Source organism: Pelodiscus sinensis, chromosome 1 (assembly GCF_052426305.1).
Source record: "Pelodiscus sinensis isolate ZL-2025 chromosome 1, ASM5242630v1, whole genome shotgun sequence".
Taxonomy (NCBI): Eukaryota; Metazoa; Chordata; order Testudines; family Trionychidae; genus Pelodiscus; species Pelodiscus sinensis.
Genome location: NC_143052.1, coordinates 161,654,495 through 161,679,488, shown reverse-complemented (window position 1 = coordinate 161,679,488; position 24,994 = coordinate 161,654,495). Strand labels below are relative to the sequence as shown.

The window sequence follows — 24,994 nt, the reverse complement described above, 5'->3', positions numbered from 1 at the left end:
CCCATCTGCGCCTCTGCTCCCTGCGGAGCTGGTGCAGGAGGGAACCGGCTTTTAAGCTGGCTCCCCCCAGCACTGGCTCCTGCTTCCCTCCCCACCTTGCTGCCTCTCTCTGATAGAGGCAGCAAGGGGGAGGGGGGCGCAGAGTGACTATTCAAGTCACTACTCATCCTCCCGATAAGCATATACTTATGAGGTAGTTGATTAGTCACTTACATCACCAATAAACACTCAAGAAAAAAAATCTGCAAAAATATCTGACTAAAATGAAAAATATAAATTTTGTCTGAAATACTTGATGGAAAATAAATTACATTTTGACCTGCTTTATTGTTAACGAATTACAGCTACATAGACTTTATTATGGGTGCAAAATACTCAAGGGAGAAAGAATCCCCTTGAACTTTCAGAGGCCACTTTGAGTCTTAACTTTTTACGTTAAAGCTAGGTATTACTCATAGTGCAATTTTTACAGTCTCTTTTAAGTATCTAACCATACTTTAACATAGACTGTACTTTAACTTTATGTTACATGCAACAGAGTTGGACTGTGTATGGGTTGAATAAAATGCAACTGTGCCACTGAAAAGAATGAAAGAGTAACTCAAAGATGTAAATCAAATTGTGGTGACACAATGATCGTAGGAATGACATTTCCAGTGCATGATTCAGATTAAAAACTAAATTATGTATTGAAGAAAATAAGTATGCACAGCAACACATGGAGACCTGTTTACAAAGTGGCAAAAAAGCAACAGATACTTGTGTCAAATAGCAATGAGAGTTAAGTGCTAAAATAGTTTAACCTAATTACTGACAAATATCTTTGCTTGTTCAGTTGCAAGGTGATGCTCCAATGCCCATTAAGGTACCACAATTCTTATCAGCTTTCACATCAGCCTACAGATGCATGATATTAATTATGTGTGTCGTGTACAGCTTTTAAAACAGTACAATTTTTTTTAATCCATCAGTTTGCATTTTATTCAGTTGTCACCATGCAACATATTATTTAAGAATGCACTGAAACAAGCTCTTAAGCCTCACAACTAAGCTGCAATAGTTTCTTTGCATATGTGAGACAGAATATATTACAATTAGTAATAAAAAAAGTTTGTGAAATCTTGAAACTTGCTACTGACCCTCTTCAGCTGCTGCTGTAACTGTTCCCTCATGGATTCTGGGCAATTATCAAGCTGGGTCTTCTGCTCGGAGTAAAGCTCCTGAAGCCTCTCTAGTTTTTCCCTTTCAGCATCAAGCTTTATTTTCTCCTGAAGTTTGAACCAGAAAATAAAGAACAGAATTACCTTAAAGCCTAAGCAGTTGTTAGTAATTACAATAATTAATGAACTCTAAAAGCCTAAGTATTTAGTTCAAAGACAGATATTCATTGTTAGTAGAAACTGTAATGATGGAGTGTAAAGGTGACATAAAACAAAAGTTAATCACTGCAGTGGAGTAATTAATTCTCTTTCTAGTCTTGTTTTTTTTTTGCATAGTAGATACAGTCTTCCCTCCCATGCTCAAAAGGCATTGGTTAGCCCTGTCCCATCTTCTAAATCTAATCTAAATCTTAACTAGTAAAAAATGGTGAAGGAAGCAGCAAGTATATTAGTCTGATAATGAGTGAAGTGGGGAAAAAAAGATAGTATGTGCAAAGAGCAGGGTGAACTATAATATATCTTTTGGTCGAACAAGGAAACTGGGACTCTCGAGTACAATTGTGTGTCTACTTTCCAGGTACGTATTAATATATTTAGCAAGCAGTAAAAAGTGAGGCAAATTTTGGTGAAGGAGTATGTTTAGGACAGGAAATTCTGTTTCAGTAGCTCAAACATATTGAACTTGCTCAATTAATCCTGTATGGAACTGTAGCCTGTTCTCTGGGATGCGCATAAGGCTGCTTTACGTACTCCTCCCTGAAAAAAATCAGCTGGATTTTTTTCCTGGATAAATATCCTTTTTGTCTCTCCACAGAAAATGAAATTCTTTAACATCATTTATTCACTTCAGCACCGGCAAACATACCTGGTACATTCCCTGGCCTAAACATTCCTGTAACATGTGGCTAGAAGGAACAACATGTCACAGAGAGCTGCTGGCCTTCTAAAACACCATTTTAAGTCACCTGCTGCTCAGTGTCACTCAGATATTGTTCAATCCCTGCTTCTTTTCCTTCTCTTTGAGCTACACACTGGCTTCTCATTTCCCAGCAGGCCCCCATGTCTTCTTGATATTTTAGGTGCCCTAAATGTTCAGCCTCTTTATTTGAACCTTCCATGGACAGTTGGATTATGCACTGCTACTGTAGCCACTTATTTGTCCTCTTCTCCATCTTCTTTCTCTCTGTCTTCTGAAAAGAAGTGCCCCTTTTCAGCTGCTCCTCATGCTTAGGTTTTGCATTCAGTGTACACAATTTGCGTACCAGGAGCAGACACTCACTCACCATGCAAGCAAGATCTTCTGTTACACGAGCACTGAATTTTCTTTCATATTCTCTTCATTGCTACTGAAACAGTGTGCAAACTTTCACAATACCATGGAGACAAGGAAACAAAATTATTTTGCTCGCTGGATCTCTTTATATTCTCCTCACCTCCCAAAATGAGGTAATATCACTTTCCTAAGACAGGCTATTTGTTTTTCTTATGTTTACAATCAGGTCTCATGTGAACTGAAATGCTAGTTTTGATCGTTTTTCAGGCCATGCTATCAGGCCAGTGAATTGCCCAGAACAATGGATGTTTTCACAAAATCATACAAATCTGGAGATCGAATCATTACTTCTGGACTCCACATCCTCACCCCTATTCTCAAATAACATCAGCAGAACTCACAAATATGGGGTAGTCCTGACTTGGCTGAAGTCACACAATAAAACAGCAGCATAGAGTTGAGAGTAGAATTCAGGAGATTCTACAGCTCTACCATAACCAATGTACCTTCGTCTATTTATTGCCAACTGAGATCAATCTGAGATCAATCACCGGCCACCAAACACTTGTCAGATAACTACTTTATCACTACAAGCCCACAATGCGGCAGACAGCACATCTGTCAGGATCCTGACAAGAGCAGCTGGAACTGAGGTCAGAGCAGAGTCACACCTGAGAGTGAATTCGTAGTCAAGTGTCAGGCTGGAGTCAATATCAAAGATCAGATTCCAAAACAGGTTTCAGGGTTTGAGTCAAGAAGCAAGGTCAAAATCAAACTGAGGTTGACGCCAGGAGTTAAAGAACTAGGAGCAGGAATGATAGTGACAGCAAGAGATTTCTGTTGTCCAGACACTTCTGGAAGGCGCCTTGGGTTTATATAAGGTGAAGAACCAATCAGGAGCCAGGAAACTGCTGCCTGTCAGATCTCAAGATGGAATTTTCCATGGTCTGTGTCCACATGGTTTGCGGATTGAGAGCTGGTTATATTTGCTGCTGCTAGGTGGAAGCGTGGTGGTTTCTGGTACTTCTTCAGGACTGGGTTTAAGGTCCAGGTTTGAGGCCCTCTGGGCCTTGCAATGTGTCACATCATGAGTCAACCATCCTCCAGAACAGAAGGGAATCTAAGTATTTCATAAATCAATATCCAGGTCTTCACAACCCTTGCTGTCTATTTCACACGAGTCCTAGACATGTGTGAGGAGGGACAAGAAAGAGAAGAGCAACTTACAGCAACAAGAACTACCACAGCCTTGGGCATAGTTTCATTCTCCCGTGCTGTTAGCAGCTTCCTAGAATCCTAACTATCACACTAGCTCATTCATTAATAGGGAAGTCAATCTAAGTGTAAACAGCTAACATCAGCAAGTATGTAACGCACTGAGGACCATGCCAAAGATGTTATTACTGCCATCAATAAACCAGTAAGGTATTACTTGAAGACTGAAAGTAAATGATACCCATCTCTTCTATTTATAACTCAGGAAGTTCTAACATCCCAGCAGATTGGCTCACTTGTGCAATCATAGCAGGAAATGTCACCTTAAGCATTTAGAACAGGGATGGGGAACCTTTTCTGGATTAGGGACCGCTGACCCACAGAAAAATCAGTGAGGGGCCGCACACAAGTGAGAAGAAAAAAAACAAATCCTAATTGATTTGGCCCCCAACTGAGAAGAAGAAGAGACACTCTCCACATTTCCCTCATACACCAAAGCCTAGGAGGGCCCAGCCCAGTAGATTGTCTGTGCTCCAGCCCCACGGTAGTACGGTGGGGGTGAGGACTGGATCACCAGTGTGGGCTCCCCAAAGCTGAGGGGGAGCCCTGAGCTTTCAGAGACCAGATCCAGGCAAGCCGAGGGCTGCATCTGGCCCCGGACATTAGGTTCTCCACTCCTGATTTACAGACATTATATATTTCACAACCGTTTGATAAATACCATCAGTGCTGATGACTTTGCATTGGTTTAGTCCGCACACTGATAGTCTGATAAAGAAGTGACCTGAATAATAATTATCTGCACTTCAGCAGTATCTTTCTCCTAGGATCTGAAAGAGCCTTATAACTATGGATTGAACATAGTGGTCGTGTGAAGATGGCACTGCTGACCAGAAGAGCACACATACTATTTAAGTAAGTTGTCCAAAGTTGCAGTCAGTGAGGGTTTGTCTAAACTACACCCCTCTGTCGGCAGAGAGATGTAAATTAGACACGTAGAAAGTGCAGATGAAGCCGGGATTCAAATATCCTGTGCTTCATTTGCATAATGGCAGCTGCTGCTTTTTTCCGAAATGGGGCTTTTTGAAAAAAATTGCAGGTTTTTTTTTAAAAAAAAGAGGAGTACGGGATCTTTCGAACGGGACATTTCTGTCGAAAATGCCCAATCTAAACTGCCGGTTTTTTCGAAAAGCCCCGTTTAAAAAAAAAAAGCGGCGGCTGCCATTATGCAAATGAAACACTGGATATTTGACTCTTGGCTTCATTTGCACTTTTGATATGTCTAAGTTACATCCCTCTGCTGACAGAGGGGTGTAGTTTAGACACACCCTGACAGAGCTGTGACTAAAACCCATGTGCTCCCACTTCACCCTCCCCCTGCCCCACCGTGCTGCTCTTTAGCCACATAAACATCCTGACTCTAAAGGACTGCTAAGATTTTAAGAGAAAGTTTGAAAAACATGTAGGAGAAAGATACAATTTAAAATGGCATTGAGCTAGCTAATAACTATTCCTTAATATTACCCATACATATATCTGACAATGATTTTAACTTAGTAATATTCACAAGTTTTCAATGCAGACTTCACAATGCTATTCTTTACGGCAGGGGTGGGAAACCTCAAGGAGATGGGTAACCAGCTTGGCTGGATCTGGACACAGAGACTCAAGGCTCCCTCCCAACACTGGGGAACCCGTGCTGGTGCTCCAGCCTCTCCACCCCCACTCCCCACTGCAGAGCTGGAACACAAAATCTACTAGCCTGAGTGCCGCCGCCCCGTGGGTTGGTCAACAGCTTCCAACCCCAAAAAAGGTTCCCCACCCCTGCTTTATGGATAAATACCATGACAATTATTAAATATAGTGAGTTTGGCAGGTTTAAGACAAGAGTTGCTTGCAAATAGGCCTCTGTGGATATGTCTACACAGTAGTTAAAGACACAGGTGATTCTGGCCAAGAGGTTGTATAAGAGGCTGTTTAATTGCAGTACAGACATTTCAGTTTGGGCTGTAGGACTCTGAGAAGTGGGAGGATCCTAGAGCTTTGGCTGTAGCCTGAGCCTGCCTGCACTGGAGTTTAATAGCCTCTTAACCTGAGCCCTGGGAGCCTGGGTTAGCTCACACAGACTGGTTTTCTAAAGAAATGTTCTTTCTTCTCCTTTGCTAGCTGGCCAGTACTTTATGATATCTTTTCATCTGACTGCAGGCTTGTGGGGGAGAGGGAGTCTGGGATGTGGTTAAAGTTGTCTGGCCATACACAGAAACAACAGGAGCTTGTGGCAAGATTACTCAGAATGAAGATCTGTTTAGATCCTTGCTTGCTTTTCAGAAAGCCCTAGGAGAAATTGTTAGGGAAGTACTAGTGATTTAATTGTCTAGACTATTTGAAAGAGATGGTGAGAACCATAGCCTTCTGTAAAGTTTTCTATCTGAGAACGGTGTTAAAGGGATGTAGGTTTGGATTGCTGACTCATGCAGATCCTGAGATATTTCACACTGGAACAATTGAATAGGAGAGTAGACTCAGTTGAGATCTTTGGTGGATGTTTAGTATTGCATGTAGTGTTGCTTGCTTGTTTTTAATTCTGTCATGTTTCTCAAGTCAAACAACATTTCTTGGCTACTTTTTAAAAGCAGCAGAGACAGACTTTTGTACCTCAGCCATGCAGTTTCTTTTACAATCACCCTGAACAATTTTTTATAGTATGTGCTAATTATTTTTTTTATTTCTCCCTAGCTTGTCCTTCTCCTATTGCCACAACTGCTGAATATAAGGAAACACAACTGATGTCCTTCTCCCACTAATATAATCCAAACAGAAGGCAGTAATATGTCAAAATACAAGTTGTGGTCCTATATGACGAATTCCTAACAAATACACAATGCTGGGTTAATTTTGAGTTGCCAGTCATATTGCACTGTTCCTATTTAGCTTTTATGTAAGGATTCTGTATTCAAGCAGACTTACAATTGTGATATTAATGCTTTGCTCACTTGAACAAAGCCATAACACAGAGAATGCAATGAACAAACCCATAACGCACACAGAATGCAGGCTGCTGATTGAAGTTCTGGCTTACCAACCTTATTGCAATATCCTCTTAAATCTTGAATTTATAGAGAGCTATTTATAGAGTAATAGCTTGCATTCAAATGATGGTGTTTCTGTTGGTCAGTTTTTAAAAAAGGTTGTCTTGAATGGCCTACTAGTCATTCAGTAAATACAAATACAAATCACAAATACTTTAGATTTAATGATCAAGGCTTCTTCATATGTCAGAGTAATAAATATACCAGCTATGTATCTCATAATTGATTACAGAGCAAATTATCTGTTTCAAAGGTGCCCCTAAATGCCCCAAATCCCCTCCCCCAAAAAGATATTTATATGTATCTGCAGTTATTTTCAATGGGAGATGAGCATGATATCTAACACAGCACTGTTATTTCGGAATAACTGACATTAATCCAAAATAACATAGTGCACATCTACACTACACGCAGTTGTTTCGACATAATGTCAAAATAATGTCGAGCTGGAGGACTTCTTAATCTGACTCCTGTAAACTTCATTGCATGAGGAGTAAGGGAAGTTGGAGAAAGAGTGCTCTTGCTCGGAATTCCTGCTGCGTAGAGAACGCCAAAAGCCAAAATAAGATATTTCAACTTAAGCTATGCAATTGACGTAGCTGAAGTTGCACAGTTTATTTCGGCTTTAGCCCTGTTGTGTAGATCTGCCCTAAGTGTTTAAGTACAACCCCACACTAGCTCACATCATCTTATTTTTAAAACACATCAAGGTTTTTAGTTTGTCAGCACTTTAATATTCAGTATATCTTAAGAACTTCATATCTTCCAAATGCTGCTCAAATTTTAAATAATTTAGTCTAAAGTATCTTTAAAATATAATCACACAAAGAAACAAAAATAAGTTATAATTTGTTGACAGACACACAGCTAGGAAATGGGGAGCCATGATTCCTAAACTCAAACTCAAGCATGCTTCTTCACTGATTAAAAATACCTCTTTCTAGAAAAGAACACATCCAACAGCAGTGCCAGAAAAGATATAGTAACAGTCTTCCCAGCTAGCCATAACATCCCCAGCAGCACTAAATGCTTTAAATAAGAAAACTTCAAAATACTGAACAATCTTTAAAATAGAGTGGTTGATGATCAGAAGCTACAAAAGAACAGATATCTTTCTAGCAATACAACACACTATTCAATTTAATTTCTTTAGAGCTGTCTCAGAATGAACTCAAGGTTTCCAATTATCCATCATCACAAATCATAATCCTTTCTCCTTATCAGTATCCATACTGTTGCAGGACCCTATTCACTACCTCTCTGGACTTCTGTGTGTTTGTTATTTTTAGATGGTAACCAGATAAAAAATTATGCATATATTTAAATATCTTGCTAAACTGAGGCCTTAGTAGGGAAGATGTAAAAAGTTACAGAGTATTAATCCATCAGATTATTTAGGCTTTGTACATTTTCACAGCAGCACAAAGATAGTTATCTGAATTTTAGATCCCCGAAGCAACTGGACTCTAACCATTAGAACTGTCAATGTGTACAATTTGTTTGCTGGAATCCCTTTTGAAGGATTGGCAGACTGGCACCCTTTCTTTGGCTCAATTATAGCAATTTTTACAGTATAGATTTGGCTCTGAAGGGCCAAGTTTCAAATATCCTGGCATGTGCAAGATGTTCTGTTTTTTGCCCGCAAAATACTTTCTCCAAATGTACTACAGGAAGATGAGTCATCTTTGCCAACCACTCCCTGACTGCTGTATGGAATTTGCTCTTGAGGAGATAGGCAGGAAACACTATGGATGATGAGAAATCCCATTCCAGAGTATACATTTCAGCAAAACATGAGAGGGCTCCTACAGAGGAAGGATAATTCTCCATTCCTAACATTTATGCTTAAGTCTCTGAGACAATAATTTCAAGGCAGGAAAGCCTTTTTGCCACAACTTCTATTAAAATGTGCCAAAGTTCAAAGTCCTTTTGTCATGTCCAGATAGTCATCATTTCATTTTCTTTTTCCAAAATTTTCATCCCTCTTTTTTCAAAATGATTTAACTGGGTAATGTTTAAACCAAGTAAATGATCGTATTCGGCTATGTCTAACAAAATTTATTTGCACATATGGATAATTCAACATGGATAATTGCTTTTTACAACTTTCGTAACCATAAAAATCACTTGTGTACTGAGATAGAGTATGGCAGAGGTCTCTGTCTCCAAGTCTGATTCTGAGGAATCTGTAACTAAAAACAGCACACTGGAACAGAGTCAAGCCTAAGCAACTGTGTCACTACTACATAGGAAGATCACAGCTATAACACAGACAGTCAGAATCAAACTTGGGACCTCTGTGCATGAGCCTCTACAGCTTGAGCTTAAAGCCAGCTGGATCTCAGCTAAGGCTGTAAAGCAGACGCATTGTTCTATCTGCAAGTGAGCTTAGTGCCATGAGAAAATGCATCCCAAGCTTCAGAGAGATCCCAGATGAAATGCTGGATGAGCCCCTATTTGTAATGCAGACAGGAGGAACTGAACCTGGGACCTCTGGAGCTTAGTGAATGAGAATTAGCTAAGGCTGTAGAGCAGATTTATTCTCTCTCTCTGTAAGTGGTCTAAATGCCACTTGGTGGGACAGTGCACCACACCCAGCAAGTGTGTGGGTTACATAGACATGGTCCCTGCAATAAATACAGCAGAGCAGAGGAAGGAGCGAAGGATGTTTGGGTTGTGTACTTGTACAATCTGGTTCTATTCAGAGAAGGCAGGTTAAAATAGTTTTGTCAAACTCTGTAGTAAAGCTCTTTCCCAAGAGCTACAGCCAAGTATCAAATTGCATTAGCACTGAATTATTTCTGGTGCTGAATGCCAAACCAAAGCATACAATCAATAGTTTGCTACTGAAGTCCAAGCAATTCCATGTTTAAATGCTAAATTAGGCTTTTGAGTGTTTGGTTGTTTTCCTGCTCCCCCATGGATGATAACAAATATGCACATGCACACAAAACAGCACTGTCATTCAGTCACGTGAACACTGAGGGCATGTCTAAAGTACATTTTTTTTCCAAAAGAGGATCTTTTGAAAGAGAAAGTAGTTTGAACGCGTTTTTTTCAGGGGGAAAATCCTTTTTTGAAAAAAACGCGTAAAACCTCCTTTTTTAAGAGGAGGTTTTCAAAAGATCCTCTTTCGAAAGTGAGATCAGAAGAAGATATGCAAATTCCCACCAAATTTGCATATCCTCTTTTGAAAATTCTACATAGTCTAGACATAGCCTTAGGGTAAAAATGCTTCTTGCTATTCCAAGAATGGAGAGATTGCAAGCTGTGGTCAAATTGTTTTCTTAACCTACAAACTTTGCCAACCTTAGCTTGGAGGTAAAACCATTTCCAAATATGAAAAAAAAAATCCCACATGGCTAACATGGCCTAAAATTCTGATGAACACTCTAGGCAAGCTTAGATCTACATTCAAAAAATATGTACTCAGATTGCAGCACTGGAGTAATTGCGAATATTGCATTTTTCGTAAGTTAAAATGCAAAGCATGAAGTCTACAGTGATGTTAGTGACAAGGGATGACCAAAATGCTTTGACAATGTGAACAATTTTTGCTATCCCCTCTCACCCAAACTGTCAAAAATGACGGCATATTTGCAAAACTAAGGGTGCATCTACAAAGCAGGGCTTACCTCAAAATAAGTTACACAAATGGAGCTACATCAATTGCATAGGTTATTTTGAAGTAGCTTATTTTGAAAATGGCATTGTCTACACAGTACTTATTTCAAAATAATGCGCTCTTCCTCCAACTTCTCTTATTCCTCGTAGAGTGAGGAATTTGACATTATTTCAAAATAACTGCCTGCTGTGTAGGATCAGACTAAGAGAACTGGCTGTTGACCCAATCATGAGAAAGTATTTTTTGCAATAGCTGTGCCTCATAGCAATCCAGTGCTGTTTTGTATTCCAACATACTGGCGGACTAGTGTGCCAGACAATGTACAAAAACACTGCAGGAAACAGCCTTGATTTACAGGTGAGAAACAGGTGCAGAGAGAGATTAAATTCACACACAGCAACTTACAGCCAAGCTAAGAATCAAACTCAGATTCCTCAGCCTGAGTGCAGGGCCCAAATCACAATACCATCCCTTCTTCTCCTCACCCCAGCTAATCTAATTGCAGTTCTAAGTTTCTCTCATGCGAAGACAGTTCCATTTCTCTTTTTGTCATGGGTGAGTAATGAACATTTTACATTCTGGAGCACTCACAACAATTGTGCTTCACAGGATGGCCATTGCTGTGTGGGATACTCAAGTAGTCAGAGAGTATCTGTGATGGCCACATTTCTAACACATCTGCATTGGGTGGAAAAAAAATGGCATGGAATCTTTAATGTTTACAAGGGACCACAGATGACACCGGCAAGCACCAAACTGCCCTGAAACTATTTGGGGAAGGACATAAATTTATTATTGCCTCAGAGGAAATGTGCTGAACGATCATCATCACTTTAGGCTGCATGAGGGCAGGAGAGGGCATTTCCCATCTTACTACAAGAGACACAAAACTTGCTTAGATCATGAGATGTGCATTGAATGTAATCTTACATAAACCAAAATATTAAATGGGATACCAAAGTTATTTATTTCAACTGGCTAAAGAATCATATTTATTTGCATTTCATGACCAATTTTGTTGTTCTTTTCCTTCCTTCTGCAGAATATTACAGCTATGTCTTTATGACATTCTGCTTCACAATCTGTATGGTGCAATTTCTTTTTTAGTTTTTAAGGAAAATAATTCACTTTTCTTTAAGCATCCGCAGCCACTACTGGAGGAGATTTCTATTCTCTCACTTTTCTGTTTTTATTTAAAAATCCCTCAGACTTTGGCAAAGTAATGAATTAAAGAGTTCTGAAAGCTTTCTGCAATTTTCTTTTAGAAAAATGTATATGAGTACACTCAAGGCAAAACTACTTACAAATTTTAACCTATATTACTGACATTATACTGCATTATAAAAAACAAGTATTTTAAATATATTTATTTTTCAAATAAGAAAAATCTCTCTCGGCAGCTTGTTTACTTTCTGCTTTGCACTCAGCTGGAAAATTAAACTGGATTTGCCATTTTAACTTGCTGATTAGCACACACAAGTACAATGGTGTTACATTTTGATTCACAGCTCAGTCAGGGAATATTTAAAAGTACAGTAAAACTCCAATGGTCCGGCATCTGATGGTCCGGTACTCCTGATGGTCCGGCACTCATCAGGAACCCGGAAGTGCTCCGGGCAGCCGGACCATTGGATCTGCTCTGCACCCAGGTTCCCCGATTCAGCTGCTGCTAAAACTGACCAGCGGCTGAATCGGGGACGCCTAGGGCAGAGCAGCTGGGCGTTGCCGGGTTGGTCCCATAGCGCTGCCCCTCGGGGCTGCGGGACCCAATCCGGCAGTGCCCCAGCTGTCCCCCATTCAGCCGCTGCTGAAACTGACCAGCGACTGACTCCAGGAAGCCTGAGGCAGAGCTGCTCTGCCCCGGGCTTCCTGGAATCAGCCCCTGATCAGTTTCAGCAGCGGCTGACTTGGGGACACCTGGGACAGAGCAGCTGGGGTGCTGCCGGGTTGGTTTCGCAGCACCAAGGGTTGGCGCTACCAGACCAACCCGGCAGCGCACTAGCTGCTCTGCCCCAGGCATCTGGATTCAGCCGCTGTTGAAACTGACCAGCGGCTGACTCCAGGAAGCCTGGTGCAGAGCAGCTCTGCCTCGGGCTTCCTGGAGTCAGCCACTGATCAGTATCAGCAGCGGTTAACTTGGGGACACCTGGGGCAGAGCAGCTGGGGGGCTGCCGGGTTGGTCCCGCAGCGCTGCTCCTCGGCGCTGTGGGACCAACACGGCAGCCCCCCAGCTGCTCTGCCCCAGGCGTCCTGATTCAGCCGCTGCTGAAACTGACCAGCAGCTGACTCCAGGAAGCCTGGGGCAGAGCAGCTCTGCCTCGGGCTTTCTGGAGTCAGCCACTGATCAGTATCAGCAGCGGTTAACTTGGGGACACCTGGGGCAGAGCAGCTGGGGGGCTGCCGGGTTGGTCTCGCCGCGCCAAGAGTCGGCGCTACCGGACCAACCCTGCAGTGCTCCAACTGCTCTGCTGCAGGCGTCCCGATTCAGCCGCTGCTGAAACTAACCAGCAGCGGCTGAATCAGGGACTCCTGGGGCAGAGCCGGACTATTGGAAGGGGGGGCTCTGAGGGGTCTGGGGCGGCATCCCCACCGCAACCCTGATCCCTCATAGCCCCCCCCTTCCGATAGTCCGGCAAATCTGATAATCCGGCACCCCCTCGGTCCTAAAGGTGCCGGATTATCAGAAGTTTACTGTATTACAAAAATGTGAAAACATGGGGGGAAGGAGCATAATTTCTATTTGTCATACAGTCTGAGGTTTAAAAGAGAACAAGCATGATAGAAAGTTCAAAAACATTGTATTTCTATCTACTTATCCAAATATTTAAGGGGCTCATGCCATATCGTCGGAGAACCTAAACTCCCTGGGTAGCATCCTTTGTGAAGCTGTTTGCATAGTCATGACTTATCACCATTTCACTTGAAGCCCACCCAGTAACCAGATTTAGACTGACCTTTGGGCAATGAATAAAAACCTATCAAACTGATTCCATGCTCAGATTAAAGATATGACTAAAGAAACTTGAGCTGTACTCAAAAATTGCAGCAGCACTGACATATCAAGTAAGCGCAGACCTGAGGAAGCAAGCAGGTAGGGAAGCCTAATAAAGTTTAAGCACATTTACATGTGTCACTTTGCAGAACAAGGAGGCAACAGGAACACACATGGTGAAGTTTTAGTGAACATGCAGCAGGAATGTAGATTTTAGGCTCAATACATAACAGACAGCAATGATGGAAGAGAGTTGAGAGAAAATCAACAAAAGTTACTAGGGGATATTGGCTTGATTTAGAAGGAAAGTTAACAAGAACTAAAATTGACTAAGCAACACAAGGGAGCTTTGAAAGGTTCACTCAACGAATCCTTTTTCAGGTGACCATCCAAGGAACAAAATCTAAAACCAAATGAACAGAACACTAATCAAGTGACTAAAAGATGGAGATTATTTAGAATAGTTCCAGGGAGACCATTTTAAACTCTGAGTTATGGGATGAAATTAAGAAAATAATAGTTATTGGCTAAATATCCAGGAAAACCTCCTGACAGTGAGATGTAACATCTTCCAAGAGAAGACATATGGACTGGAAAACACACTAAACCCATGGTGTCCAACGAGTTCTGAAGCAGTAGTCATACTACACATAGTACAGAGCACACATAGTAGCGCCGCTTCCCCAAGTCCGCCACTGCCAAAACTGACGAGCGGCAGACTTGGGGAAGCTGCAGAGCAGAGCAGCTGGGGTGCTGCCGGGTTGGTCCTGCAGCGCCGCCCCTCACCCCCCTGCTCCACGATAACTACTGAAGTCTAGAGAGTAGGGAGCTTGCTCCCCTCCTGGAAACATTTGGCGGCGGCATGGAGCTTCCCCCGCCTTCCTGCAAAACGGCGGAGGGTTCGCCCTTCACCGCGCCGTTCCCTGCCATCCCCCCCCGGATGCAGTGCGGGTCCCGGCAGACCCATCACAGCCCCCGGCCGGAGTACCTCCCAATGCTCCGGCATATCCGATAATCCGGTACCACCTAGGTCCCAAAGGTGCCGGATTATCGGAAGTCTACTGTATTTATCATTCTGCATAATATATGTTGTTGTGTATTTAATAAGTGAAGTATCAATCATCAAACTACAGCAATCTGTTCTTATATTTCTTTGCTGGGAAGGAAAAATATTCTTTTTTTTTGAGAGAGAGAAAGAGATTCTAATGTAATACATTTTAGAAACAAAAAACATGATGAAAGGCTGTGGAAATGTCAAATTAATACCATATTTTTAACAATAGATGAAATAACCACAATAGACCATAGTAATCCAAAAAGCATGTGATAAATGGTGTGTCATGACTGCACAGCCAACATTCACTCTGCTTTACCTGGCATGTAGTGCACACAGAGTATCTCATCTACTTTTTCAACAAATTAGGTCTTCCTATGCTAGGACATCATATTGTTAATCCAAGATTACATACCTTTACAAACAAGTGCATTCTAAAGGTGAAGTTTTTAAGATCACTATTTTCTACCATATAATAAATCAAGTGCATGTTACAAATATTTTTATGTTAATAATTTTAATATACTTTGAAGATCAAAGACTAAATAACACAAAATAAGTGAAGATTACCTTTGTCTTTTCACCAATAACATTTCTCTCCAGCTCAGCTATTTTCCTGTTTAGATGATCCAATATTTCCTTCTCTTTCAGAAGTTCTGTTGTTTCCGATTTCTGTTCCCCATCCAAAAGAGCACATTCCATATCCAGCTAGGAACACAAAACATTTCTCAGAAGCAGTCCAGGTTACAAAGAAATCTTCGTACAGTTTTTTGGGGGTTAAATTTTAAAAAGCAGTGTTGATGCCATGAAGCATGAGCTTCTACAGGTTACAAAGAGCTCACAAGTATGTAAAAAGAAAAACCTCACCATAAAATATTGAATCATAAACCAAACCAACTTGTAAATGTAATTTGTTCAGAACTTATTTTCAATTCCGGCTCTTCTTTGCTTCCTTCTGCATGATACTGTACATACTGCTTGTGCCAGGCTCTGCACTGAACACTTTTAGAACAGCTGCTTCTTTCCTGCTGTTGCTAATTGGAGACAGGACAACTTAGGGCCCATACAGCTTGATTTGCAAGTGTGAGATTCCAGAAATGAACAGTGCTCCATAGTCTTGCGACACAAGGGTGAAGCGTTTTAAAAAGAAGTTATCTCACATCCTTACCCTTTAAATGGCTACATGAGATACAATACTCCCAAGGGAGACAAGATACTCAGATGAATCCAGCAACCATTCAATATTCGGGACTATACTAACTACATCTAGGGGCATAGCAGATAGAGCTAGAAAAGGCCAAATAGATCATGTTATCTAGCTTCCTGCAAGGGAAGAAAATAGTCTCCATAGTACAGAAATATCAGTTAATATGATACTGCACTTAATTTTGGCCGAAAGGCAGAGGATTCGAAGGGTATGTGAATGCATGAGACTCCTGTTTATTTTTATTTACACACACACACACACACACACACACACACACACACACACACAATACATGCATATGTACGCACATATATATGTGTACAATTTTAGCTCTTTAATGAGTATGACATTTAAAATCGAAATATGTGATAAAAATCTCATTTCTTGATACCTCTCTTGAAGACTCATCCATCTGGTCATTTAAATCTTTGATCTTCTGTTCAAGTTCCTCTAAGTTATTTAGTATTGCTATGCGTTCTTCCTCCAGCCGACCAACCTCTTGTCCTCTTTGCTCATCACTTGCGCATTCTGGTGTCTGCAATTAGTCATTTGACGGTATTTATAAATAGAATTCTAAAAAAGAACATTTTTCTTCTCCCTCTCACTCTGTGTTCAACTACTTTAAACAATTATTGCATTGCCAAGAACTCTGCTTTTTGACACTTCACTCCTAAGTATTGTACAGTATGAAGCTCAGTGTCCCAAAGTCTTTTCTCATTAACTCTCCCCGTTAGCTATATTCTTCAGATGCTTCATAGTGTTATTTTGGTCATAAGAAGCTAAAGTTATCTCTTCCAACATAAAACAGGTACAGGAAGATACACATCTCCTTTTAAAGTATACTTAAGTTCTATATATAACAAAAACCTGGATGTTAAAGCATGTCATAAGCAACTGTGAAAATGAGCAGCTTTTGTGACATGGGTGCACAGTCAGCATAACAAAATTTGCTGGTAAAACTCCTCTCTCTTGCCTAATTTACTGGACAATGACAGATATAAAAGGCTATGCTAAAAATATTCTTGGAGTTTATTTTACCGAGAAAAGTCTAGCTCTGAAATAGCAACCAGTTTTCAAAGGCTCTGGAAATTATCCTATTTTCTAAAGACTAAAGCACTGGGGTCAAATTAGTTTTTAAAGTTACTCATTAATTGTCTCCAGAAGGAATTAGAATCAGATCCTGGCTCTCAGTTCCTTGCTTTAACTGATAGACCATATGGCCCTCTTCAAAACCCAGTGAAGCTCAACTACCTAATTACTATTCTGAGGGCAGACATTTTAACAAGAGATCATGTGAAAATCTGACCTTGATATTTGAGAACAATGAACTGCATTTCATTAACACTCAGGTGTCTGTTACTGCTCTTCTCTTCCTTTAGCACAACACACTTTACCATGAATGAATGGTATGTCTTCCTTACTAGTGCTAGTAATCCTAGCAGGAAAGCCTCTTTTTGTCCGGTATCCTGTTTGGCTAATGCTAACATAACATCTTCAATTTCAACTTCCCAATAGAGATTAAAAATAGGATAATTCATTTATGGAAAGTAACAGTCATGGGCATGGGAGAGTTTCAAGAGCACAATAATTTGCACATGAAATGTTTTAATGTAAAATTTCAAATAAAGAAGAGAATCAGTATGCTAATTAAGGTGTAGCTACAAGGAATTGTTTTCTTCTTAAAACACTGTTATTCCTAAAGGCTCAGAAGAAAGAGGTCTAGAAAAGTGGCATTCTTTTTTCCCCTTAAGACAGGAGTTGAGAATCTCCGGCCCATGGACCGCACATGGTTTTAGCTGAGAATTTATGCTTTGAAAAAATAAGCTCTTAAAAAAAATCAGAGCCCAGTAGGAACATTTCCATAATGGTGCATATTTCATGGAGGAAAGAATGAGAAGATTCCAGTTCTTTCCTCCTCTTCTGGCCACAGACCTGATTGCTTGAACTGATAGTCTCAACATGACAACAAAGCTCCTTGGGAATTTTTCAACTCAAGAAAATGCTCATTCATCAAAACCAAGATGTTTCATGGAAATGTTTCCATTTCAATTAACTTTTTATTGATACACAGTCTGACAGAACCAGGGCTTTTGGGCTTCCAGGCTCCCTGTTGCTCCTGAAACTCCAAAATCCTGGTGGGGAGTCCCCTGGAGTTTGGGGGTAGGTTGGAGAGGGAAGAGGCTGGAGACTGGTTTCATTTTTAAAAAACTAAACTAAAATACTGATTTTTCTGTATTTTTAAAAATCCTTTCTGAGGGAATACTATGGATTTTTTTTTCAAAATGATAGAGTTTTCCCTGGAATAGAAATCTTGAGTTTTTACATGAAAATAATTCTAAATTAAATTGGCTCATTCAATGGAATTTAACTTATAAAACTACATTTTTACATGAATAGAGAATACTGTGAAGTAATTTCTTAGAGAATATCAAGTGATTATTGGAGAAGATCCTCGGACAGATTTTGTGATGTGTGAATAAGTAGACGGTCACAGTACATTTCACAATGGGCAACATGTTGAGTAGAGCAATGTCCTTGTTCAGAATAAGAAAAAGGTATGGAGAAGTAAATTCAACCAAGCGATTCTTTTCTGCCTCCCCTTTACAAGTATTCTGGTTAGTTGATCAGAAAAATCTGGTCATTTTACTGTAGGCAGAAATCTCAGTGCAAGGGAGGAGAAACGTTATGTGATTCCTCCACTTCTGGCAACAAGCCTGAATTCTTACACTGGTGACAAGACAACAATTATAAACTAATTTTGCTCATGAAACCCAAACTCTATAGGATTTTGAAAGTCTGTTTATTGAAATAATTTAATACTGATATTTAACAACTCCCTCCACCTGTTTTTTCCCTTTAAAAACTTCCTTGTGTACAGTTTATCACTTGGGAAAAGTACTTAAACAGCTTATATAGGAAACAAAATCACCAACATTTCAGTTCATACAGATGTAGTATGTGATTAAAACTAATATTTAAACAAATTTCTTCTGATTTCCACTATAAAAACAGATTCAACTGGAAGATTTCAACCAGTGGTTCACAATATGTGAGGTTCATTTCTCAAGGTCTTACCTTTGGTATGATACTTAGATAAGAAGACTCATTGGAACCCTTCAAAAAGGCAGAAGAAGCTAAAGCAGGAGTCTTCATATTGTCACTGAAGTGCTCATCAGCTCTAATCCCTCTAGAGGAAAGGAAAGTGGAAGTACTTGGATTGAGATTACTACATTCTGAGAAATCAGAATCACTTGCTGATGATTTCAAGTGGTTTCTAAATCTTGTTTCTGGATTAACTTGAGAATCTTCAAACACAGAATCTTCATCTGACAGCTGAAGTTTTTCAAGTTCTTTGTTAATTTTTTGAACATCAGCAACAGTGGTAGCACCAGCAGGATTGCTATCAGGTTTGGAATATTCAGCACACAGGTTGAGGATGGTTTCCAGCCGCTGTCGCTCCTAGTTATTGAAACAGACAGTGCAAAACTTAACAGAGATTTCAAGCAAAGAAATCATCAAAATTACATAGAAGTTCACTATTTTAATGTAATTTTAAAATTATTAAATGTCCTTTAGTATCTTGAACTATCTAAGAATTTATACATATGCATAGAATTATGGTGTGCCAGAGGAAACAAAAGTTAAAGAGGCAAGAAATCTTACAAATGGGAAATAATTTCCATATAAAAGAATTTCATGTAAAATCAGTGTAATCATTTAATGCAGTAATATATATAAACATACAAAAAGGGACTTAAAAGGCAACTGCATCAAAAGTGAGTTGTAAGATAGAGAACACAGAAATTGTCCTCTATTAATAAGATGATCCCTCAGTTGAGTTTCAAATTTCCCTTTTCAACACAGAAAGCGATAATTATTCATTTTCTATAGCATCCAAACGTGAATGGCCCTGCGCAATAGAACTTACTATCTAAAAGATTTGTCAATTTATTTTGTACTTTTAGCTATGCTTCTGGCAAAGATTAAACGATTACACTGATTTTACATAGAACCAATTTATACAGCCATTTTTCTTTTTTATCATTTTCTGTTTCATTAACTTTCATTTCCCCCTCCTCTACACTTCTCTGCCAATTTTGTAAGTTGCTTTATATCTTGAGACATCCAACTTTGATCCTTACATGGTCCAGAAGAAAAATAATATGTTAGGATGAAAGACTGACCAAAATTGAACAGAACCAAAATCAGGGAGTTATTGCTTTGCCAGCAAAATGTTAAGTTACAAAAGCTCATGAAAGAGTCACACCATTTTCTTAGCATTGAGAATATGAACAGGTTTCTACCTATCATAGCTCAAACTATTGTAGAAACATTTAATTCCTTGCATGTTTTGGACAAGTCTGAAGTATATTAGAAAAAAGAATGCAACATAGGTTTTGTTATATTATACATACATTCTTTTAACATCAAATACAGAACAATATGATCAGATTTAAAAATATACTATGTTGTAGCTTAAATTCATGTTCCTTTTGTTTGTTTTTTTTAAAGGAGAGAGATTGTAATTGGAAAACTGCTTACCATAAGCCTACTTAAAGATGCCTAGGAAACACTTCTAGACTATCACTCAGCAGATTTAAAAAACAACAGCAATGTCTTTTTCTGAACGCCCCTCCTGCCAGAATCACTATAGGCTAATTCAGTTTCCACGTTCTACTTGGCAGTAAATCCAAAATCAGAATTTAGCAAGATAGCTAACTTCTTGTAATCCTATCTCACTTGAGTCAGCGACAATTAGAAACAAGAACCAAATAGACGAGTTAGAGCACGATACTCTTTCCGGTTTTCCTGAAGCCAAGCCATGAGTGTAACATCTCAACACAAATTAACAAGTACTTAGATTTTGATAGTATTCAACAAAGGATTACATGGGTGACAGCATCCATAGTTGATATTAAAGAGAACAGATGTATATATTTGTTTAAAAGATACAAATCTTCCTGTTTCAGAGCATAAGCAACAGGCATTAAAACAGAAATTTCCCTTTGAGTAGCTTATTCCCAGTTGTCCACTATGGAGTAACTTGCCCCTTCTTCTGAAGTCTTTGTACTGGAGCCACTGCCAAAGACAAACTATTGGATTATAGAGACTGCTAGCCTGATCTGGTAGGGTAACTTTTATCCATTCTTCAATGCCGCAAGCAACAGATTAAGCAGGAAGATGTCCACTCCAAACCTATGACGCCCTTATTTCTCCTGTCTCAAAAACCCTCCATGCAACCATACCCCTAAGTTTCTAAACTTCTCTTTATTCCTCTAACCTGTTCATCCTCCACTCTTCCTAGCTTCTGCCTTTATGGCAGGCAACCCAATCCCTAAAACACTGCACAATGGCTGACCAGGAACTCCAACATTTATGTATCTCTCTTGCTGTTGCCACTGCGCGAGGCTTGGCCCACTGGTACTATTCTCACAAGAATTAGAAATGAGAAAGACAATATTAGAACAGAGTTCCATCCCCTCCTGCAATGACAGGATATATTTCTTGTCTCCCCATCATCATCCTTCCGCCTCGTCAATACAGGACGTATCTGATTTTAAACCACAACTATATTTTATCTTCGCTAAAAGGCTTATGGAAGTAATGATAAACTACCACTCTGTGAGCTGATTGGAGGGAGGATTATTTTGGATATCTTTACAGGTCTTAGCAATGCAGAAAGTATTCTCTAGCACTTGCGAGAAAAACACAAATTAAGGCAAAAAAATCTCTCTCTCTTTTCAGAAAGTTACTGATTAACTTCTGTATTTGAATACACAAAACAGAAATCCCTATGTCCTCTACTAAAAATAGAGTCTTTTTGCTGTCCTCTCTCCTGCACAACTAAGAGGGGAATAAGTTATCTCACTTCTATTTCAAAATGTGCAGCAGTGTATTAAGAGTTCTGTACTGATGCTATTTCATGTATTCTGTTCTTAACATTTTGTCTGCAGCCAATTTATTTTAATTTCAACACACCTGCATTCACTAGTTCAAGCCATAAATTTTTTAATCAACTGGCAAGCCAAGAAAATATCCAAGTAACTGATACATGGAAAGTGATATATGGATAAAAATGACAAACTAAATTATGCAAGGAATGCAGTGTGCAGGCTTTCAGGTTATCTATTACAGAAAAATATAAAATATGTCAAATTAGATATTTGTGGAGCTTTTTCCGAAAAAAAAGGCTATGGTATAGATCTAGCCTGAGACAGATACTACAGTAGTAGAGACACACCCCTATTTCCCAATTTAGGATCTAGAAGCTCATTGGAAACAGAAGACAGAAAGGACAAAGGCTGTTTTTTCATAGAATCTTACAAATATAGAGCCAGAAGGAACCTTAAGAGGTTAACTAGTCTAGCCCTCTGTGCTGAGCCAGGACCAATTAAACCTAGCCTGTCCCTGACGGATTTTTTTTCTCACCTGTCCTTAAAAACCTCTAATGATGAGGACTTCACAATTGGAAGCCTATTCCAGAGCTTGGAAAGCTTTTCCTAATATCTAATCTAAATATTCCTTGTTTCAGATCAAGCACATCACTTCTTGTCCTTTCATGAACAAGAAGAACAATTTATCACTGTCCTCTTTATAACAATCCTTAACATATTTAAAGACAGTTATCAGGCTTCTTTGCTAAAGATCGGGGTGGGCAAGAGGCTACCTAGGCTTATTGGGTAATCAAGTTGACTACTTGACTATTCGCATTTCCCCCTCCCCCTTGCTGCCTCTATAAGGAGTTGATGCTGGGGGGAGCCGGTTTAAAAGCCAGTTCTCCCCAGCACTGTCTCTGTGGTGCCAACCCACCATCCCCCTTTATCATTGTAATAGTTTTTTTCACACTTGCACCATATTGTTGACTTACATTGAACTTGTGATCCACTGTAACCTCCAGATCCTTTTCAGCGGTAATACCACCTAGCCCATTATTCCCCATTTGTTATATACAATAGACTTCCGATAATCCGGAACCTTTGGGACCTAGGTGGATATGCCGGACTATCAGGAGGTACTATAAGTATTATAAGCTGGTTTTATATAGCTATACACACACACACACACACACACACACACACAGTATATACTTTATGTAAAGTGTTTTTAACCCTTTTTATTGTAGCACAAGCACTGTCCAGCATCACACAATGTCAGTGGCCGACTGACTCGGTCCCGTCCGGTTTCACTCGGTTCAGCTGCTGCCACTGCTGCCTTGTGATTCGTTTTTTGCCAAAGCTCACTCACTAGGCTCTTGTCATTTTGATGCCGGATTATCGGGAGTGCTGACTATTGGAGTTTTACTGTATATGATTTTTTCCTTCCTATGTGAAGGACTTTGTACTTGCGTTTACTGGATTTCACCTTGTTGAATTCAGACCAATTTTCCAATTTGTCAAGATTGTTTCAATTCCAAACTTGTCCTTCCCAGTGCTTGTAACCCCTCCCAACTTGGTGTCACCTTCAAATTTTATAAGCATACTTTCCTCTCCATTATCCAAGTCATTAATACAAATATTGACTAGGACCAGTCCTGGGGGACCTCATGTGACAGATCCTCCCACTCTGACACCAAACCTTTTATAATTAATCTTTTAGTATGGTCTTTCAACCAGTTGGGAAACCCACTTTACAGTAATTTCATCTAGTTCACATCTCCCTAGCTTGCTTGCTTTCCAGGATTAAAGAGATGTGGGCTATGCTTCAGTATAGATAGATAGATAGATAGATAGATAGATAGATAGATAGATAGATAGATAGATAGATAGATAGATAGATAGATAGATAGATAGATAGATAGATAGAGATCGAGATCGAGATCGAGATCGAGATCGAGATCTAGATCTAGATCTAGATCTAGATCTAGATCTAGATATATTATTTGAGAGAGTTTGTCTGTCTGTCCATCTATCCATTTGTTCAAGAACTCCCAAACAGTGAGAACTAGGACCATCAAATTTGGTATATAGCTTCTCTTATCATAACGTAAAGCAAGGTAAAGGTTTGGCTGTGTGTGGGGGACAGGGGTGAGGAATTGCTGAACACACATCTCCCTTTAAGGAGGGCAAGGGGGCTGAAGCTCTCCCCCTTCCGATTCATACAGGAGCACTGATGGCTGTTCCCCTTTGTCAGGAACGAGGGGAAAATGCAGTTTGCTGCATTCCTTGCTCAGGCTGGGGAGCACAAGAGGCAAATTAACCTGGACCTGCCCCAGCTGGGGAACATGCACCTCTCTCCTGGCTGTGCGCACTGGAACTGCAACAGCTATGGAGAGGTGTTTCTCTGCAGTGAAAAAGGGCCAGGTAGTCCTTTCTCCCTGGGGCAGCCTGCATACTGAACCCATCATCTCCAACCTTATCCTACAGCAATGATGTAAATGAAGCATGTACATTTTCATTTCATTTTCCAAAAACCAAAAACTGAGTTAAGGACTCAAGCAATGTTGGGTAAATCTTCTGGTTAAAGACAATAGGCAAGGCTTAAGGAACAGGGGAAGGGGGAGGGTTCAGAGCCAGAGCTCCAGCCAAGTTGAAACTTCAAAGCACCATCTACACAGCTTTTATTTTTTTAGAATACTAGCACAAACACCACAAGACCAAGTCTGCCAACCCGAGCTGAGGCTTCTTCCCCAAGTTGAAAGAGACAGTGTAGACACACCCCAGGTACATACACTACAGAACAGCTTACTATGTGTAAAAACAGAGTAACTCCACTGAAATGGATTTCTATTCTGAACAACAGTGCACCTTCAAATTCTAATTTCCATGTGCAACCACTTTATTCCAAAATAATCTGTGCACTTTGTGAGTGTACTACTTGTTACAGAATTAAGTGATTTTTATTGTGGAATAGCGTGTCCATATGGGGAGCTATTCTGGCAGAGATATTGTTTATTTCATACTAGCTATTCTGGTCAATTTCCCAGTGTAAACAAATGCAGAGAGAATGCCATTTTTCTCTTCCAGCAGCCAGGAAAATAGTGGAGAATTGGGGTGCTTTGAATGGATCAGATATCTATTACCCAGCACAATGAAGCCTTGGAGCACAGATATATTAAGAACCCTAGCAGTCTCACCCTCTCCATTTTTCTTCAGCATCTTGAGGTATTCACCAGGATATTGCATTTTGCTCAGATTGGTACCTTACTTCCCTACCCATATACACATATATGTGCACACACACATTTATTTTTCATACCATAGTCAGGTTAGTGGGACTCCAAAATTATTCACCTTCTAACTCAAGCAGGCAAAATACAGCCTGCAGGCCAAATCTGACCAAGCTGTCGCATCCAACCCACTATGATACTCTAGGCTGCCAATGTCCTGTGGCCCAGCAGGACTCTCAGGAAGGCTTCCCACTTACTGTGGCCCCACATGCC

General features: G+C 40.0%; 1 protein-coding gene across 13 annotated transcripts in view; it reads right to left on the bottom strand.

The window, feature by feature from the left end:
• PHLDB2 (pleckstrin homology like domain family B member 2) overlaps positions 1-24,994 on the bottom strand; it is a 96,654-nt gene that overhangs the window by 44,974 nt on the left and 26,686 nt on the right. For 11 of the 13 annotated variants that reach the window (XM_075908491.2, XM_075908490.2, XM_075908488.2 and 8 more), the window contains 4 exons: positions 18,691-19,074; positions 16,007-16,150; positions 14,979-15,116; positions 1,140-1,268 (listed from right to left, as the gene is read on the bottom strand). In XM_075908491.2, coding sequence (XP_075764606.2) covers positions 1,140-1,268; positions 14,979-15,116; positions 16,007-16,150; positions 18,691-19,074 — 795 coding nt within the window. The remainder of the gene's footprint in view (positions 1-1,139; positions 1,269-14,978; positions 15,117-16,006; positions 16,151-18,690; positions 19,075-24,994) is intronic. The other 2 variants (XM_075908494.2, XM_075908501.2) reach the window with 1 other exon arrangement.